At 36.6% G+C, this 20,748-nt stretch overlaps 1 protein-coding gene across 1 annotated transcript; it reads left to right on the forward strand.

Moving 5' to 3' along the window:
- LOC145775352 (protein unc-93 homolog A-like) lies at positions 1-13,904 on the forward strand. The gene is made up of 4 exons (XM_082586640.1): positions 1-137; positions 11,098-11,262; positions 11,627-12,478; positions 12,759-13,904. Exons 1-4 carry the CDS (start codon positions 53-55, stop codon positions 13,241-13,243), a joined length of 1,587 nt encoding a protein of 528 aa, XP_082442766.1. The 5' UTR covers positions 1-52; the 3' UTR covers positions 13,244-13,904.
- The last annotated feature ends 6,844 nt before the right edge of the window (positions 13,905-20,748 follow it).

Here is a 20,748-nt window from a genome sequence, read left to right on the forward strand (position 1 = left end):
GTAGGTTTATAGTATAGCATTTCGTTTTTGTTGAAAAAAATAAATCAAATAAATGGCAAACTGCAGATGCAGAAGAAACGTATACATGCTTGCAGTTGCATTCTTATGCAACTTTGCTTCATACATGACACTTGAAAGTGAGTGATAAGTGTCTACTGTAGTACTTTACTTTGTAATGTTTATTAAGGGGCGATCGCCCCCCCTGCCCTCAAATTTTCTGCAGATGGAGGGGCAGGGGGGCAATGGTGCCCTTTTAAAGTCATGTAAGCTACTACACATTTTGCAATATAACAATTTCTGCTATTCGCTTTTAGCCTAAATATAATCTTTCATTTTTGCCTCAAAATAATATTTACGGCACAAAATTTTGCAACACAGTAGGCTACAGGCCTTATAACTCGTTTTTTTCGGCAGCCATCGTGGCCTACCGGGAGCTCCTTCTCGGCGGCCAAATCTGCGTGCTTGGAGGCCAAAATACAAAATAAAAATAACGATAGCACATTCACAAGTAAATAGAATTATGTAGTTGAATGAGTTTCGCTTTTAGCAGCATGATCGTTGCTTACTTCACAGTGTAGATTCAAACGATCTGTTATAGCCTGATGCTGCGGGTTCTTTTTGGCAATATCAAATTCGATATTGCCATCAAATTGATATCCATCCAAATTGATATCCAAATTGATATTCGATATTGCCATCCAAATTGATATCCATATTGCCATCAAATTGATATTGCCATGATATTGATATCAAATTCGATTTTGGCAATTTGATATTGCCAAAAAGAACCCGCAGCATCAGGCTATAACAGATCGTTTGAATCTACACTGTGAAGTAAATAGAATTAAACTTGCAACAATGCTAAAATGATCACTTAGCGTTGTTAAAGTCTGGGCCTGGGCGACGTCCTACAATAGAATCGTTGCACCACGCAATAACTGCTTTATCAGGATTGTAATCCAGTAGCCTACTATTTAAACGACACTCGCACGAGTGTCTCCAATGTGGCTGATTTTATAGAAATTCGCCACTCCCCTAGAATTCTTTTTAGCAACGAAAAACAACGTTCGACATGTGTTGACGATGACGGCAAGGTAATAAAATAAGTATTTCAATGATTAAAACATTACTTGTAGGCTTTAACTGCCCTTTATCATAACTGACGATGCACTAGCAAGTGCGAAATATTTTTTCTGTTACATCTACTGACATCTGATCCCTGTTGCCTTAGCAATTGAGGTTTTAGCTATTTTAATGATGTAAGTTACATTACTAAAAGACATTACTAAAAGAAGCATAATTTTTGCAAAATATGATCAAAAAATGTTTTCCCCATTGATGTCAATTAACTTAGTTCTTCTTTTTAACAACGGTTCAATGTCCGACAACATCGAATCCACATAAAAACAACAATATTGCCAGCCGATGCAAATTAGCACTTCGGATTAAGACTCTGTTAAAATAAACGTCGGAAATTACAAACAAGACTTACAGCGCTGGCGATCGACGATGGATAGCCTATATTTCATCAATTGATAACAAATATTCCCCGCACAATGCAACAGTGGCGATTATGACGCGCTGACCTAATTTTGCGTCACTCTTTGATACTACATATAGTCTGGGAGCCTACGACAGAAGATTTCACCCCATAAGGTACAAAAGGTTTGACCCCTTGAAGTTACTGGGGTCAACCATGTCACTCACAAAAAGTATGGAAGATTGACCGCACCGGGTGGATCTGGACCCTAGAGCCCCCTAAAAAGCCCAAAAAGGGGGTTAATTTCACCCCATAAGGTACATGGACCAAACTTGGTGAAAACGAAGTTCTATGTCAGGACATCACAAAAATATCAAATCTAACAATATTTTCGAGTGGAAAGGTGATGTAAGACTCCCCCCAAAGTGACCCCCCAGGGGGTTAATTTCACCCCATAAGGTACATGGACCAAAGTTGGTCAAAACGAAGTCTTATGTCAGGACATCACAAAAATATCAAATCTAACAATATTTTCGGGTGGAAAGGTGATGTAAGATGCCTTCAAAGTGACTTCCCTTAATGTGACCCCCTCGGAAGGTTTATTCCACCCCATAAGGTACATGGACCAAACTTGGTCAAAATGAAGTCTTATGTCAGGACATCACAAAAATATCAAATCTAACAATATTTTCGGGTGGAAAGGTGGTGTAAGATGACTTCAAAGTGACTTTCCTTAATGTGACCCCCTCGGAAGGTGTATTTCACCCCATAAAGTACATGGACCAAACTTGGTCAAAACGAAGTCTTATGTCAGGACATCACAAAAATATCAAATCTAACAATATTTTCGGGTGGAAAGGTGATGTAAGATGTCATCAAAGTGACCCCCAGAGGGTTTATTTCACCATAGAGTACATGGACCAAACGTGGTCAAAACGAAGTCTTCTAGGGCACCACAAAATATCAAATCTAACAATACTCTCAGTTGGAAAGGTGATAAAAGACCTACCCAAAAGTGAATCTCCTCCTATAGTTTAATTTACTTCATCCCTTTCTCGAACCAACCTTGGTGTAACGAAAGTGCTATGCCAGGACAGTACGAATGGATTAAATTTAAAAATATTTTTATATAGGTTTTGATGAAATACATTCACAAGCTGTCCCATGATGCATGAAATGGAACTATAGCCTACTTTACAAAAAGTTTTTGTATAAATCATATTAAGTCAATCGAAAAAAGGCAACAGGACATGACAATACATGGCTTTGTAACACCAAAAACAGAAAGTACACAAGAAGCATATAGGCTACAGTAGCCAGAAAATTGATCCAAGATCTTGATACCACCACTAAATGTGGACTTAATCGAACAGCTGACTATCCAAATCAAAACGTTTTGAAATGAATCATTTGGAACGTTAATTTAGGCAGTAATGAACATTTTCCAGCTGCTACAATAAATAACCTAATAAACCCAATGCAGTAAATTTTTATTTAATGCCATTTGCTTCATGTCTCCAATCAGTTATCGTAACTGTTCATTCATAAACAGAGATTGTTCGTGTAAATGTAAACGGTCGTTTCTTTATTCTTCATTGTCACTGCTGTCGCTTTCACTTTCTTCATCTTATTCTTCAGATTCATACAATTCTCCTGTTATATACAGAGATAAAGCAAGCTGTCTGCGATGTACCAGCCCCAAGCAATGTGGTTATCCGCACGTCTGACACTGACTGTCTTGTAATTGGCTTACGTTGCTATGGAACTTTTGATCCTTCATTAAAGATATGGATAGAAGCTGGCTTGCAAAGCAATAACACGCAGCGGTACATCAACATCAACCAGCTGCATAGGCCTACCGCACTTGGAGTGACGATTTGCAAGTGTTTACCTGCATATCATGCCTTTACAGATTCTGATTACACCTCGTCATTTAGCAGGAAAGGGAAAGTGCGGCCGCTGAAATTACTCCTAGGAAACCACGAAGCGCAGGCAGCTTTTAGCCAACTCGGACACGACAAAGAAATTAGTGAAGACACTATCATCGCCATAGAGAACTTTGTGTGTAACATGTACAAAAACAAGAAAATTAATTATGTCAACGAAGTCCGTTTACAAATGTTTTTAGACGGCTACAAACCCAAAAAAGAAAATGAAAGGATATCATGCATACCAGAAGCTACTGTAGATAGTAGTACTCTACCACTTTGTTTACGAGTACTTCTCCAGAAGACAAGGCGCACACATCTCATCACAAGATGGTGGTTATCTTCAACTAGAAGTGAACAAGCAGCAACGTTGCTGCTAGAGTATGGCTGGAAAGAAGAAGGAGGTTCTTATAAAGTGGTGTGGTTTGAAGGTAAAGGTATAAAGCATCTTTAGATGTCTCTGCGTGGAATCTGATCTCATCCAGGAAAGTCAAGAAGAAGGTAAACAGCATTGGATGTCGCTTGGGTTACCCTTTATAAATATAAAACTTTCTCCTGGTCTATCAGTCGTTTACTTTCTTACTGTAAACATTAGCCAATAACTGGCTGTAAAGTTTCGTTTTAGGAACCTATAACCAGTGGCGCCGCCAGACCTTCAACATTGGAGGGGCAAAATATTGACAGTGCAAGACAATAGCATAGTCAAAAATTTTGAAAGGGGGGGGTGTTGACAGCCGGCGGGCGAAGCCCGAGGGCGTGTTCGCCGAAGGCGACACTTAGCGGCGGGGGGTCTGGGGGGCCTCCCCCAGAAAATTTTGAAAAATTACTTTCAGTTTGGTGCATTCTGAGAGCATTTTCAACAAAAATGTGCGTATGAATATTTCTGTAAAATGGTGCTGTCCGGTGGCATAGCAAAAGCATAAGATCATGTTTTCTTCGGCATTTTTCGGAAATAAAGCTAAGTCTCTATGTTTTTATGTTGCTAATTTCAGACTGAGATATTTGAATGTTTGGTATTGGCAAAACTCGCTCTTTTAATACAGTTTTGTTTAAAATTAGGCAAACTTTGTTTTAGAGACATAGGTTGATTGCTTTTTTTGCGAGATTATTACAGTTTTATTATTTATCAATTTTCTCCTTGGTTGATTCAAAAAACGATCTTATTCCGGTAAGTCACTAACTTTTATGCTCTGAAGTCAACCCAAAGTTTAAAAAATGTAACGTCATAGAGGTCATACATCTTGATGAGTGTCAAACAAAAAGCTTTGAGACAATGAAGTTACTTTAGGCTATTTCTGATATATTCAAGTTTTGTATAACGAATAGCTGTTTAGATGTTAATCTAGATCGAACAAGCGATCTCAGCAGTTGCAGATGGCTTGCATCCTTGCACAGTTTGACGAGAAATTACATCATAGGCTGAAACTTTTCTTGTAAACAATGTATTAACATCCGTAAATTCAATTTGAAAGGTTGAAACCCCCGAACCCTCCTCCCTTGGCTACGCCACTGGTGCAAGACAGAGTATATTATTTAATTTCTCTTGTTTTTTACCAGGGCTGGAAAAAATATTTAGCTTCCCGGGAATCTGTTTTTAGAGAAAAAATTTCCCGCGGCTTACAATCACGATAATGAGAACCTTATATTTTACTGATCTCCTGAGCTGACGTAAACCTTAAAAGTCATGTCGACATATTCTTGATGCCCCCTTATCGAAAATTGTGCTTTGTATTACCGCTTTGAAGGAGGATTACGACTATGAACAAAAGAATAAATTTTAAACTTCATTTTGAATTGAAAAGACATGACGTAATGTCTTCCAACCTTAGTTATATATTTTTTCATTACGTAACGTCTTGTGGGAATAAATTGAAAATCAGTATGATCACTCAAAATGAAAGCAATGGGACTACGAATCCTCACTAAACCAATCAATCAATGGTCTTGTTGCACTGAAAATGACAACCTTATATTTTACTGATCTCCGGAGCTGACGTAAACCTTAAGGTATAGATCTGTTGACTCAATGCAAACCCTTTGAAGGTTGGGGGGGGGGGGGTGGCTGCCAATTCAACTTTTTTGTATCAACAGTTGTATCTCTAAAACCACTGAGGCTGCGACTACGAGATTTCTTGACTTTTCCTAACTTTTATTCACCTCTATTGAGCTGAAATTTTGAGCGAATAAAGGTTATAAATTGAAAGATATAAGGCGTTTCTCAGCACATCCTCTGAAATATTTCATATTCTATTGTAAAACATTTTCCCATTAGCTGGATGAAAGTAATTAATTTGGCCCATGTCTCGTTAATCCTAATTGTTTAACAGCGTAAATGGCATTGGCTGTATGTAAAATAATGTAAAAAAAATTAATCACAACATTACTATGCACGTTCTTTATTACTCTACCAAAAAATAATGTGTAAACTCACGCTACAAATTACACTCATAAGTGACCTCAACATTTCAACGTATATGAGCAGTTCTAAAATTCATATAGTTTTAATTTTCGGATATGCTCAGCGTGAATAATTATACAAAGTGAATCCCAAATTTTGAAACCGTGCCAAAATAACAGAGATATCACTCCTAAAGCATAAGAAGAATTGACAGCCCCCCCCAAACTGAGCAAGACTCCAGGAGCCCAACCTTCTAAGGGTTAAAAGTCATGTCGACTTATTCTTGATGCCCCCCTTATCGAAAATTGTTCTTTATAGTACCGCTTTGAAGGTGGATTACGACTATGAACAAAATAATAAATTTTAAACTTCATATTTGTATTGAAAATACATGACGTAATGTCTTCCAACCTTATCACATTTTTTTCATTACGTAATATTTACCACCACCAAACACTTTTGACGATCGAATTTGTTAATTTATTTTTCGGTAAAATCCTTAGATGATGTCACGTCATTACGCCGATTTGAGATATAATTTCATTCATGACGTCGTATGGATAAAAAAACTTTTACAAGTTTTACACTCTGCTGAGATTAAAGAAGAAACATAAATGATAAATATTGGAGAAATTGAGTCTCTTTTACAACTAAAGAATCGAACAACTCAAAACTGCTGAAACAAAACGTTTTGTTTAAGTGAAAGGATCACTGCAAGCAACCAATGCCAAAATGTGCGCGGAAGAAGTCATGGGAGTTTGAGGTATCAAAAATTTAACAGGTTGTTATTTTTCTACATCAATGTGATGTTAGTTAAAACTTTAAAAAGTCTATATCTTTGCTTCTGTAGAAAATCTTTTTATCTACTGTACTATTTAGTCATCAAGGTTTTACAGTTTTCCATACTTCTTTTTAAAGAGAGAGCTTTTACCTCCCCCACCCCCCCCCCCTTGCAACTTGAGTTGACTTACTTGAGGTTGGGATCCAAATATTAAAAAAAAAATATATGTGTTGATAAAAAAAAAAAGAAAAAAAGATGATGCCCAAAACATTGGGGGGGCAGCTGCCCCGCCTGCCCCCCCCCTGCCGGCGCCACTGCCTATAACCAATAGTTTCTGCAATCTTGAGAAAAATGCCTGGGTGCACTAAATAACAAATAAATGTTGAACTTTTTCCAGTTAATAGTAAGTTGCAATGTTGCATTATTCGAAGAAAAATAGACGTCTGTAAAAGATAATAAAATTACTATTGTATGTTACGCATATCTGTAGTGCATAATAGCAATTGTTTCGTACAGTCTTTATTTCTCTGTATATAACAGGAGAATTGTATGAATCTGAAGAATAAGACGAAGAAAGTAAAAGCGACACCAGTGATTGATTGATTGATTGAATCTTTATCCTCGGACTGGGAAAGCTTCTTGCAGAGCTTAATCCTGGCAGTTTCGCATACTTGTAGAGGCTTTGAATCACTGGCGCAGGCCCGGTCACCGAGATTGACAGAGTGAAGTTTCCGATTGTTGAAGGCTTGTTGTCGGGGAATTATTCCATCCATTAGATGCCGCTGAATGGAGAGCAGCCCTTAACGTGCGTTGCTCAAGCGCACACCCCGAGAGTCGAACCAGCGCCGCTATTGATCTTGAAGCTTCTTCGTTCCAGAAGTGACGCGCTAACCAATTGAGTTACCGTTTACATTTACACAAACAATCTCTGTTTATGAATGAACAGTTACAATAACTGATTGGAGACATGAAGCAAATGGCATTAAACAAAAATTTACTACATTGGGTTTATTGGGTTATTTATTGTAGCAGCTGGAAAATGTTCATTACTGCCTAAATTAACGTTCCAAATGATTCATTTCGAAACGTTTTGATTTGGATAGTCAGTTGTTCGATTAAGTCCACATTTAGTGGTGGTATCAAGATCTTGGATCAATTTTCTGGCTACTGTAGCCTATATGCTTCTTACGTACTTTCTGTTTTTGGTGTTACAAAGCCATGTATTGTCATGTCCTGTTGCCTTTTTTCGATTGACTTAATATGATTTATACAAAAACTTTTTGTAAAGTAGGCTATAGTTCCATTTCATGCATCATGGGACAGCTTGTGAATGTATTTCATCAAAACCTATATAAAAATATTTTTAAATTTAATCCATTCGTACTGTCCTGGCATAGCACTTTCGTTACACCAAGGTTGGTTCGAGAAAGGGATGAAGTAAATTAAACTATAGGAGGAGATTCACTTTTGGATAGGTCTTTTATCACCTTTCCAACTGAGAGTATTGTTAGATTTGATATTTTGTGGTGCCCTAGAAGACTTCGTTTTGACCACGTTTGGTCCATGTACTCTATGGTGAAATAAACCCTCTGGGGGTCACTTTGATGACATCTTACATCACCTTTCCACCCGAAAATATTGTTAGATTTGATATTTTTGTGATGTCCTGACATAAGACTTCGTTTTGACCAAGTTTGGTCCATGTACTTTACGGGGTGAAATACACCTTCCGAGGGGGTCACATTAAGGAAAGTCACTTTGAAGTCATCTTACACCACCTTTCCACCCGAAAATATTGTTAGATTTGATATTTTTGTGATGTCCTGACATAAGACTTCATTTTGACCAAGTTTGGTCCATGTACCTTATGGGGTGGAATAAACCTTCCGAGGGGGTCACATTAAGGGAAGTCACTTTGAAGGCATCTTACATCACCTTTCCACCCGAAAATATTGTTAGATTTGATATTTTTGTGATGTCCTGACATAAGACTTCATTTTGACCAAGTTTGGTCCATGTACCTTATGGGGTGGAATAAACCTTCCGAGGGGGTCACATTAAGGGAAGTCACTTTGAAGGCATCTTACATCATCTTTCCACCCGAAAATATTGTTAGATTTGATATTTTTGTGATGTCCTGACATAAGACTTCGTTTTGACCAACTTTGGTCCATGTACCTTATGGGGTGAAATTAACCCCCTGGGGGGTCACTTGGGGGGAGTCTTACATCACCTTTCCACTCGAAAATATTGTTAGATTTGATATTTTTGTGATGTCCTGACATAGAACTTCGTTTTCACCAAGTTTGGTCCATGTACCTTATGGGGTGAAATTAACCCCCTTTTTGGGCTTTTTAGGGGGCTCTAGGGTCCAGATCCACCCGGTGCGGTCAATCTTCCATACTTTTTGTGAGTGACATGGTTGACCCCAGTAACTTCAAGGGCTCAAACCTTTTGTACCTTATGGGGTGAAATCTTCTGTCGTAGGCTCTCGGTCTAATATTTTCGACAGTTAATCCACGATCATTCTATTGCGAAATTAAATAATTGGCTAGAAGAGACCGGCGGCCAAACTTGGCCGATTGAGGAGGTAGCACCGGCGGTTCATTCAAGCACTACTTAGCGGCCATGGCCGCAGGCTGCTTTAAGGCTTGACAGTAGGTTACATCATCATAACATAGCACGGTGCCCTTCTTCGTATACCGGATTATCATTATCGCTATGTTTTATCTTAAAACTTGAAAAAAAATTGGCCTTTTATTAAACAAAAGTGCCCTTTTTTCGTAATCTTGCCCCCCCAGTCAAAAATCGTTCCGGCGCCCCTGTGTTTATTGATAATAAAAATTATGTGAATAACAATCGGGATTCATAAAAAGTAGTAGCATCTCAATTCCAATACTTAACTTAAAAAACTAAAAAAAAAAGTCTCGCGAAATACTTAAAGCCACCTATATACCTTGAGCAAACTAACTAACAGATAGTCTGGTGAATGGTGATGTTTATTGTTTAATCGCACCGCATCATCTCTAGGTGATGGTGTTACATAATCAACTTACTTTTAAAGCATATAAGTTGCTTTTTTATGCCGTTACCACTTGCAAAAACCAATGTCACGAGAAGGGATGCACCTGACAAAGTGGTCTATATCTCTAACAAGGTTGATATAGCGTCTAAGACTATAATTCTTGCTTGTACTTTATTTCTGTTTGAAACTTTGTAGCATTTTGTTTTATTTCGACGGAATATTCTTTAGTTTGATTTTTGTTTCATTCATGGTTTCATTTAAAACATGGTGATTCAGTTTTGCTGAAACTTTGAAACAAAACTTCTGAATCGTCTAATTATGCAGACAAACGAATGTTTAGCATAAAATACTTGATTTTGTTTGCACATGAAATTGATTGCTTTGATTATATTTCAAACGCATTCTTTATATTGTTAAGAATTTCGTTTCGTCCAAAAAACATATTTTCGAACAGCTTCAATGTATTGTTTGTCAAACATGAGCTACATACTCTATCTATAGTATTTGCATCATTACAAATGGAAGCAAGAATGCCCAATATACTAATAGCTATATTTGTCCTTTGTATCAATTCTAATTTCGTCACTAGTCAGGAGCCGAAGTGTACTTGATGTATTGCGGTCGGTGATGTCTTTGTCAATGAAATCAGCAAACACAAGAAATCAAATGTTTTCTACATCGATGGTGTAATCTTTGATAGCTGACTCAAAGTAACCTTTTTCATAACAAGTGGCAACAAACAAAACTGCTGACCAAGCTTCTCCGTTTACTTAGCAAACCTTACGTAATATTGTTTTCTTTCTCATTGTCAAACCTTTAGGTTCTTGTCTTACATTCATGTCAATAGGATATGAAAGATTTGCAAATGTGTTGAGTATTCACTGAGCACTTACCAACACCGAGCTGTTATTTTTAATTTTCAATTGTATTTTCGTTGCAAAATTGTTGTGGTAGCCTACATACTATTTTGCTTTTGGCTAAGTGTTCTTTACTGTACTAATCAATAAAAATACAACGAAATAAAGCAAATACAGAACGCAAGCAACACAATAGCATGAATAACATGAACGCTTTCGCGTACTCTACGTATGAATTTGTTACAAAATAGAAGTATCTACACTGGGTCTGGGAGTACCTATGTGGATAGCCAACCTTGCCTACAGATTTTGCAAGCTAAGCTTATTTTCTAAAATGACATAATGGGTATATTAGCAAGACATTATCATAAACCAATACACCGGACAATAGTTTCAATATATGTACTTTTTGCCATTTAGTAGCACACTTACTATAAACCGATGTAGTTAATAGCGTAATAAAATAATAAAGAATTACTTGAAAGGGTTTTGTATATCAAAGTGTGCCCTTGTTGCTTAGTAGCTTTTAATACATTTGCAGCAATAAAAATAGTTGCAATTTTGCTGTTGCAAATATAATGAGTCAAATGTTTATACGTTCATGAAAGCCTTCTGGCATAATTTGCAGGTATGCAGAGCAGTTTGAATCGTGGAATTGGAACAACTGCACTGTGCCTTTTGTACGCTTCTTTAGTTGTTTCATCAGTTTTTCTACCACCCCTTGCTATCGCCAAACTTGATTGCCGGAAATCGTTGACTTTGAGCATTTTGTCGTTTGCCACTTACACTTTAGGTAAATGAGTTCTTCATTGTGATCACCAAGTATTCGTCTTTCTATCGGTCTAGCAGATAAATATTGACTCTGATAACAACATGATAAACCAGAATGTAAATTTTAGTTCGAACGCGTACTTCTGGGGTCACTTTCCAAGCTATAATAATCTATTTAGAATTTTCAAATTATCCTGCAATTTCAATAGTTTGCTCTTTTTTGTGAATCATTTATGTTAAAAAATCAATTTTTTTCTTTTATTCATTGACCTGAGTTGTCTAATTTTCATAAATAGCAACAACTTTGATTTGACGCGTGATTAAATTTTGAAAAGTAGAAAGTTGAATTTTTGTTGGTTAAATTTATAAATAGTTATTGTTTTCAGCTAATTTCTATCCGAAACCGTACACCCTCATACCCGCTGCAGTGATTCTCGGTATGGGTTCTAGTGTCATGTGGTCATGCGCCTTCTATTATGTCATGCAAATGGCACAAAAGCATGCAACGGAGAAGAAGAAATGCACCGAGAAAGTGACAAGCGAATTCTTTGGAAAGTTTTCTGCAATAAGCCACTTTTCAATTCTTGTTGGTACACTGTTTATGTCAGTAGTGTTTGAAAGCGTTGGAATCCGAAGCAGCCACACGGAAGATGTCAGCTCAGCAACAGAAACTTTGTCCATGCAAAACAACTCAGTAATACCAACAGGCACGACATGGTATATGAACACATCTACAGTAAGCCAAAGTGCATTTGTCAATCCAAACGTTCAACTACAATGTGGACTGTATTACAAATTTGCAGATGTCGAAGTTGAAAAGGAAAAGAACGTCAGTGACGTCGTGATGTACGTACTTTTGTCGTCATTTCTTATGTTCAATTTGGTTGCAGCGTGTCTTTGTCTTTGCTTGGATGATATCAAAGGTACTGAAACAGCTTTTGTTGAGGAAGCGGTTTGTGCGTCTATGACGTCATTAAATGGCAACAAGACTGAGGTTTACGCCGTCAAAGACAACAAACAAGATAGCGAAGAAAAGATTCCTCTCCCAGAAAAACAAGATCCTGAAAATTTGGATTTGAAAGAAGACTTGTCCGTTTTCAAACTGTTTAAATCAACATCGAGAGTTCTTGTGACGGACAAAGCAGCTCTATTGCTTATTCCCTTTACGCTTCACTACGGCATCATGCAGGGTTTTGTACGAGGAGTATACAACGCATCCTGGATAACCTGTGCTTTGGGTAAGCTTTACTAAGCCTCATCATCGATGAAAACACTAATTTAATAAACCTAATTTCAAAGTCACATTTTAGTGCCTACAGTATTTCCTATACTCTTAAGAAATGGTTTTTAGGCTCAAAACTGCTCCACATGATGATTGATGGTGCAATAATACGGTTTTCTTATCATAACATTGTTTATTTATTTGTTTATCAAACCATTGCTGCAAGTAGCGTAGTCTACTACTGCACGCTGACACAGTTTTAGTGTCTGATGTAACTTTGTCATTTTTTATTGCAGGAATTAAGTACGTTGCATACGTAACTTGCATGTACGCGGCTGTGATGATCACTTTATGCTACGCGTTCGGTAAAGTACTTCGCTACATATCTCACGTCAAACTTTTTGCCTGCACAATGTCATTAGAAGTCGGAGTTTTGACATTTCTGCTTTTCTGGCAACCAAATCCAGACAAAATGGGAGATGTTGTGCTTTTATTCGTTGTACCTTTCTTTCTGGGTATTTCCCACAGTTCGCTTTCATCACAGATTGGCAGCCTGTACGGAAAATTCTTCCCCGACAACAAAAAATCGGGATCATCCCTTCAAGGAATTTGGAATCCACTGGGATCAGCAATTGCATACGGATTGAGCGGACCCCTATTTCCTTTGCATATGATAATATTGGTGATATCAGCATGTGTCGTTGGGTCATTACTTTACTTCATTGCAGAGTGGATAAAAGAAAAACCTTTCAGAAAATGTCCAAAAAATTCATGTTTTTAGAATAAATAAATCACTGATGTTTTTCAAACTATCCTATAGTCTGACTTTCAGCATGATGCATAGAAATGTTGGTGATAAATGGACGCTGTCACTGCTATCTATTTTGCTTGCTGATATTTATACTGCTTGATAAACCAAACCACAAACATATTCAAGCCTCAATGCAACAAAGCAATTATTGTCAGGCTCAAAACAGCCTATTCCAGAATTGCCATAATTGTAAAGAGTTTTTGATTTTTCAATTCTGTTAGAATTTCGATGGGTTGTGAGCAAAACAAATGTCGAACGTCCTGCATGTGAGCTGAACTACAACGTGATTTTGCGACATGTTTTTTACCCCGGTTTAGTCTACAAATGGTTTTCATACGTTCAAGGTTTAAATTTTGGATTTTAGTAATTCTTCATCGATTTTATTTCAGTGTTTTATAAAATGTAAAGTCTTTCGATCTAGACTTCAAATTTTACAAAGGTTTAAAAATTTAAGCAAGTTTTTTGATTTTAGTAAAGAAGGCCGAGTTCCATGTTTGAGTCAGATTCCAAATTACAGCAAAGTAGGCTATTGGTCTACTTAACATCACAGACCTACAGAGTTCAAACTAAAAAGAAAAAAAACAAACTATCATCATCAGTGGCGTAGCAACGCAATATACCGCCCTTGGATTTTTGCACGAAATGCCGCCCCCTCCCCTTCCCCATTAACACCGTCGTAAAAGCTGATTAAAAATCCACACATTTTAGAGAGTTGGCTACCAAAAATGTGTTCGTAAATGACTGTACTGTGATTTGCAAGTTTCATGAAAATTTCCCTGGTTTCTTGAATTAGAATCTTCCCGATGACCATGAAAAGGAAGATTTTGTTTACTGGAAAACTTTATGACTGCGATTACGCTCTGCAGGATTTCTCTCCATCTATTTTTTTCTTATTCATAAGAATTTGCATGTCTTTGTCAATTGTGTGATGAACCTCAGTGCGAGCTTTTTCTTCTCTCGTTTGACTTGTAGTAGCTTAGACTGGCAATGCCTCCTCGTGCAGCCACGATACGGTAGTTGGGTCCAGTTGTCGAATACCAATGATTCCACTTGGGGGCCTCATTCCATTTATCAAAGCACTGTTTGTGAACTTTTGAATCTTCATGACTAAAAATGCACGGACTAAGATGCCAAAAATTTACAAAAGGTTTTAAAACAAACGGAGAATTATCATTTCTCAATTGAAATAACCTGCAACAGAAACAATATAATCCTGCATGACTATTCGAATATGGCAACCATGATCTGAGAACTTCATCACCATTCTTTAGCGTCTTATAAGACCACTTCTTACTGTTCTTACTCAGAAAGCTTAAGGATTTTTTTCTCTTTGTCTTCTTTAATTACTCTATTCGCTGGCTTGAATGGCTCTTCTTTATTCTGAAACCTTTCGGGCCATAATTTGATCATCTCAACTCTCATGTTATGAGTTAATATTTTTGGCCAAGTAGCCACATCCTGCTGAGAATAATAGATATCATCTGTCTTATCTTTATCTGAAAGTGTTTCATTCATAGGCTGACTTCATTCAATGATCACTTCGTTAGTGTTTTGTTTGAGGTACGCTTTTTCTTCCATCTCAGGCAACTTGAGATAGCGATTTACTGTGGCTGCTAACCTCTTCGGTTTCTTTAGCAGAGGCTATTTTTACGAACTTCAAAATGACTCCGTTCTTTTTTAGTTCCTCTTTTCTAGCTTTCATTTTCTTTCTAAAAAAGCTCTCCTTTCGTTTACTCTCTTCATAGGAAAAATTAAGTTAAAAAATTTGCAACCTAAATCTTGTTCTGGAATCTGCAGCACAATAGTTAAAAAACAATAACCATAATTGCAAATTTGCTGAGTTAAGCGAAGTGATCTATTTCAGACCTAAAACTTTAAACCTTTCACAAACCTAACCCATCTTCACACATGAAAATGGAGGAATCCCGTCTATCTACCACAGACAAATGGTAAAGGTAGCAGTTGACTCGATGACCTCATGGTCCCTTCCTGTCTCCTTGCGAAAGTGAAACAAACTGAAAACTAATCTAATTTTAACTACTATTAAAAGCTAAATTGACTGAACAATGGTATAGCTTACAAATTACAATCGACATTCTATTATGACTTCAACAGCATGAGTATCATTATACCGTCAGACATACCACATAGTGAGTCACAACCTAAAAAAAGTTGTAAATTAGTTTAGAGGCATAACTTGTGTAATTTTTTGGCTTCACCTAGATCAGTGTTAAGTTTAGATCGTTTAAGTCTGAGTCTCAGAGAATAAATTAATGTGACTGTCTTTGTTCGTTTAAAACGTAATCACATTTTGCCGCCCTCCAGCAACGTGCCGCCCCTGGATTTATCCACAAGATCCAATGGGTAGCTACGCCACTAATCATCATTTCAACGTGATTTGTAGGCTACTCGTTTAATTCTCAGTGTCACTGACGTAAGCACTAAGCAGTGCCTACACATCAGTGGCGGATTAAGAACGTAGTTTATGGATGGGCCTAGGAATTATCTTGATGGGTTTTCACCAATAATGCCACGGCGGGCCAAAATGCAAAAATTAAAGTGGTATGGTGGTACAAATGTGTGGTATCATGCTGTGAAACAGTGATGCCACAGACAATTCAGTGCCACTTGGTTGTTCTAGTGTTAAACATTAATATGTTCTTTTTCATGAATCCTGATTTTGGGTGGGCCCACTGTCAATCTGGGTGGGCCTGTACCAATCAGGCCCACCCGGTAGATCTGCCCCTGCTACACATGTGACACATATTGAGTTAAATTGTGTTATTTCTACTGCAGCTTGAAAACAGGACAGTGAGAACCAAGATGAAAAGTGTGAAGGCGTGCAAAAAGTATCGAAAATACTCGTGGTTTCACTTGCACATCTGAAAGCTGATCAGGACAAATTTGTATTTGAGCTGTTTGATACACAGACATTTTGTTTGGTTTCGACGAAAATTTATTGTGCTGGATGCGTTTCGAATAGAAAACAGTTTTGTTTCGTGAACTCAAACCGAAAAAAAAAGTTTTTTATCGCAACAAAATTAAAGCTACATCAAAAATTTGCTAATTATTTAGCTTTACTCTACTAGTGTTTAACACAAAATTATTTCAAAATGATTCGCTTTGTTTCGCAGCAAAATTGGTGGTTTGGGAAAAATTGTGTTTGAACGAAACATGTTCGTTTCCAACAATCTAAGCAAAAAGCAGGTTACCACCCAATCCTAAAAAGTTAGCCTAACTTGGTTGATAGCTTTAATATTTGGAATGGGAAACGTTCTTTCAAATGTCATTTCTGGCAGTTTCGCATATTTGCAAAAGCTTTAAGCCACTGACATAGGTTATCGAGATTTACACAGAACTTTTTGTCTATGAAAGTGTTGTTGTCTAGTAGTTACTCCATCCACTAATTAAGTGTCATTGAATGGAGAGCTGTCCTTGAAATGCATTGCTCATGTGCACACATCGAAAATGGAAGCAGCGTTTATCGAATTTCCTATTTCTTTGTTTGCTAACTTGGATTCTTATCCAACTACGACTTAGTCTATACCCAACTACCTTCAAAACAAATGTCTGAAACATGTTTTTAAATTTGTTATGGCACGGTTCAAAATTTCTTTGCCCTGAATTTTTGTGCAGGAAAATCTCCGAATTTAAAACACACCCAAAAGTTTAATGTGGCTACAATATTTAGATTGTGTCGTGCTTTTGTTTCGAACTCACTGAGTGTGCGTTCAATTAACTCCTTACAGTGGTAGCTTTCTATTCAGGCCTTGCCTACAAGATTTCAAACAAAATTTTGGTTCAGAATAGGTCTACTTTTCTTGTGAAAAGTTTTGTTTTATTTGAGACTAGGTTTACATGTCGTAAAGTGAATTTCGTGTTGTTTCGACTAAAAATAATGTTTCCAACAGCCCTGTAAAAACCTGTTGGAAAAAAAACTTTCTAAAGAGGAAACAAACTGAAATTTTGTTCTATAGTTCGAAATCAAACGAAATGTAAACTTCAAGCAAGACAACTTTTTTTTCAAAACCAAATATCATTAAGAGTTATTAATGTTGTGTGGAATAGTTTTCCAGCATTGTATAAACACTCCACAACCCTCGCAGAAATGAAGAATATTAGAGCAACAGATCTGGCCATGTTCAGAGGTCTCTGCCTCAAAATGACCACCAAGGAATACGTAGAAGATCTGGCGCTTTTAAAAGATTGTCTTCGGCAATTATTGCTTTTGTCAGAAACTCTCCAGACTGGGAATATCAACTTCGTAGTAGCAAATAGTCAGGTCAAATGGACTGTTAATTGATTTAATTTTCTATTTGAAATAAAAAAAAAAGCTGTTCAAGAAGGAAAGTTTTCGTTTGATGAAGTTGCCGAGTATTTGCAGATCGACAGACTATTTGTTTAGTATGTAATCTCGTTTGCACCAACTTGGAATATACTTTTGCTGCAGGCTATTTGGAGTTGTTTAAACTGTTCGTTAATAGCTAAATGAGATTATAGTGCAACTGTCAGGGGCGTTGACAGGGGGGTCTAGGTGGTACTTTTGGACCCGGGCCCGGAATATTTAGGGGGCCCGGATTTAAAAGATTCCCCGCGACTTCAAACATTATCAAGATCTTAATATAATCAGATCTAAAGGAATTGCCAACAGAGGTTAAAACAGCCACTTTAGCCGTCAGATGTAAAGTACCGGGCCCCCTTTCGGGTATAGTGATTTTCCTAACCACGATTTTTTTTTCAAAAACACGAAATATTTTTCTTCACCTACTCTTTAATTCTGAATATATATATTTTTTGGTGGTAATCACTTCTAGCTATTTGCAAATCATAGCTGTAGGAGGTGAGTGGACATAATTGTTGCAATTTATGAGATACATTAATATTATCCAATGAATGTAAATGTATTATCACCGACTTTGAAAACTGTTGCATGTGGTATTGCAATCTGGGTAGAATGATAAGTTTCGATTCGACAACTGCAAAATAGAACTGTAAAAAGCACAGTTGGGGAACAGAGGTAAGCTTATTACTAATATTCACTTGACTAACATTTAGGGCTGTAGGCTGCATTTCTTCATGGGTAAGATTTAAAAGTCTAATGGGTACTGGTAACTTTACGAGGTTTTTTGTTTTTTCTCAATATCCTACTAATGTAGTTGAATATAAAAATTATTTGGACAAATCAATTCTTACCATAAGTTTTCAACATTCTACCAGTTTATTAACTTTATAGAAACTTTTATATTTGGTATTAAAATTTGGGCAGAATGTTAAGTTTCAATTCAGTATTTGCAGAAAAAAATGCAAAATAATGCTTCGACAAGCTGAGATAAGCTTATTACAGATATTCGTTAGAATATCACACTAGCTTACATTCCTTCATTGGTAGAATTTTGAAACCTTGCTGGGTTCTGGTGAACTTATGAACTTTTTGTTTTTTCTCTATATCCCACTAATGTATATTGTTGTTGGTAAAAATATTTGGGCAAAAATATCCAATTATTGGATAAGTCAATTTTACCATGAGTTATGCTGCTCGCAAAACTTGACTTAAATACAACAAATATAGCTTATCATTTTTAGATATAGTCAAACAAAATAAGCATTTGTTGGAAAATTTAATAATCAACAGTTGTGAGGCCACATATACACCACTTTTGTGAGCATTGATCCCGGCCACTAACTGTAGTTATGTACAAAGTGAAAAAGTATATTAAATGAAAACAACTTGTGAATTTTCCGGGATTTAATTTCATGTTTTTGTGAGCTATGGTTCTATGGTTTAACTGTTTTCTATATTGAATTTTTTTGTATAAACTGCTGTTTGTCTTTGCCAGTCCCAGGGTTGATATGCTCAGCTATTTACTATCTATGACACAGTATTAGAGCAACAACAATCAAATATAAAGACACATGTTATGTTGTTTTGTCATCCAATTCATGCAGTTAATATATCAGGCAATGTAAACAGTGCTATTTTTGTGTCATGTTTTGGTAATGTGGTCTGTATTTTGTGGCAACGATTGAGTTTGAAGTTATTATCTGGGAGTCATTTTTCTTCAGTGCTTGTGATTTGAGTAGGCGTAGCTGCTTCATTGTGAAGTAAGATTATCTTTGTAATGATCTTCTGAAAAAACATTGACTATGATTTTATTGTAATATAATATCAATATTTTTGGTATCAAAAGTACTTTTGTTCAAAGGTGGAAGTTTGATGCACATAGCATGGTAAACTGTCCAATTCTTTTCAAGCTGTAGGATTTGAAGCAGCATGGATTAAGTAATGTTACTGGTTTGATAAGTAAACGGATTGCCATTTTAGTTTTTTTCAATGCAAATTTACAAATATTGATATACCATTGAATTGAAAAGATTGAGCTACTTTTGGTCAGGCCTTTTATTGAAGTTGGGCTGGAGATTTTCATATAATCTAGTGACATGAATATTCAGCAATTATTGTTATCCAGTTATTGGTGAAGTCTCAGTTCAATTTTTTTTAAATTCAGTTAGGCTTAATATACTGTATATTTTTTTGTGATACACAAGAATGTTTTATGTAATTGGGACACAGACAGGTCTATGAACGTAGATTATAAAGTTTCGCTGTTGTACGTGTGTTTTTTTGTTTGTATTTCGTACACGGCCAAGTTGATGACTGTCAGAAATTGTGAGTAATTTTGTATTTTTGAAAATATATACGCAAAGACAAAATTTGGAAAAATTATGTTCGCCCCCCCCCCCCAAACTGTTTTACTCTCCAACGGCTACTCTACTTCACAAAGAATTAATTTCAGCCGAAAACTTCAACAATTTTAATCATATCGATGAAGATCATGATTGAGAGCAAGGATTTTGCGGTTTATGGAGAAATCCCTAATGCGTAATTGCACAGTTGGGGAAATTTGTGGATACAACAAATCTTTGAAAATATATAAATGATATTCCTCTTAACTTTCTACATTGAACGGCATGTGTCATCCTCATTTTAACAGCACATCAATAAAAGTTTGTACACAACCTTTATATTCATAACATTGTCGATGAAGGGGGCCCGAAAATAAATGGGTACCGGGCCCGAGAAATCCTGTCAACGGCCCTGGCAACTGTCACATTGGAAGCTTATTGGTTCTTACTAGCAAAGCTGAAAACACAAGTGCTCATTTCAAGAATGTATTTTCTCACTTTCCTACTGTCAATTTTTTTGCAAGTTTGTTTAAAATTGGCTCATACAAACAAGTTTACAATTGAGATTAGAGTTAGCTCATGCAAAGCAAGTTTCAACTGTAGGCTAGTGGTCACAGCGGTAAGCCATAATCTCAGGATGTATGTCAGCATCCAACATATCTAAGAACTCACTTACTTTTTGTTCAAGGTTATTTTTTAACGAGTTAAATTCGGGGTCTACCCTATCACGAAGTTCTGCCAAGATTGCAGAGTTAAAAATTTTAGTCAAAAGAGCATGGAAATGCCGTAAA

Source organism: Aplidium turbinatum, chromosome 8 (genome assembly GCF_918807975.1).
Source record: "Aplidium turbinatum chromosome 8, kaAplTurb1.1, whole genome shotgun sequence".
Classification (NCBI taxonomy): domain Eukaryota; kingdom Metazoa; phylum Chordata; class Ascidiacea; order Aplousobranchia; family Polyclinidae; genus Aplidium; species Aplidium turbinatum.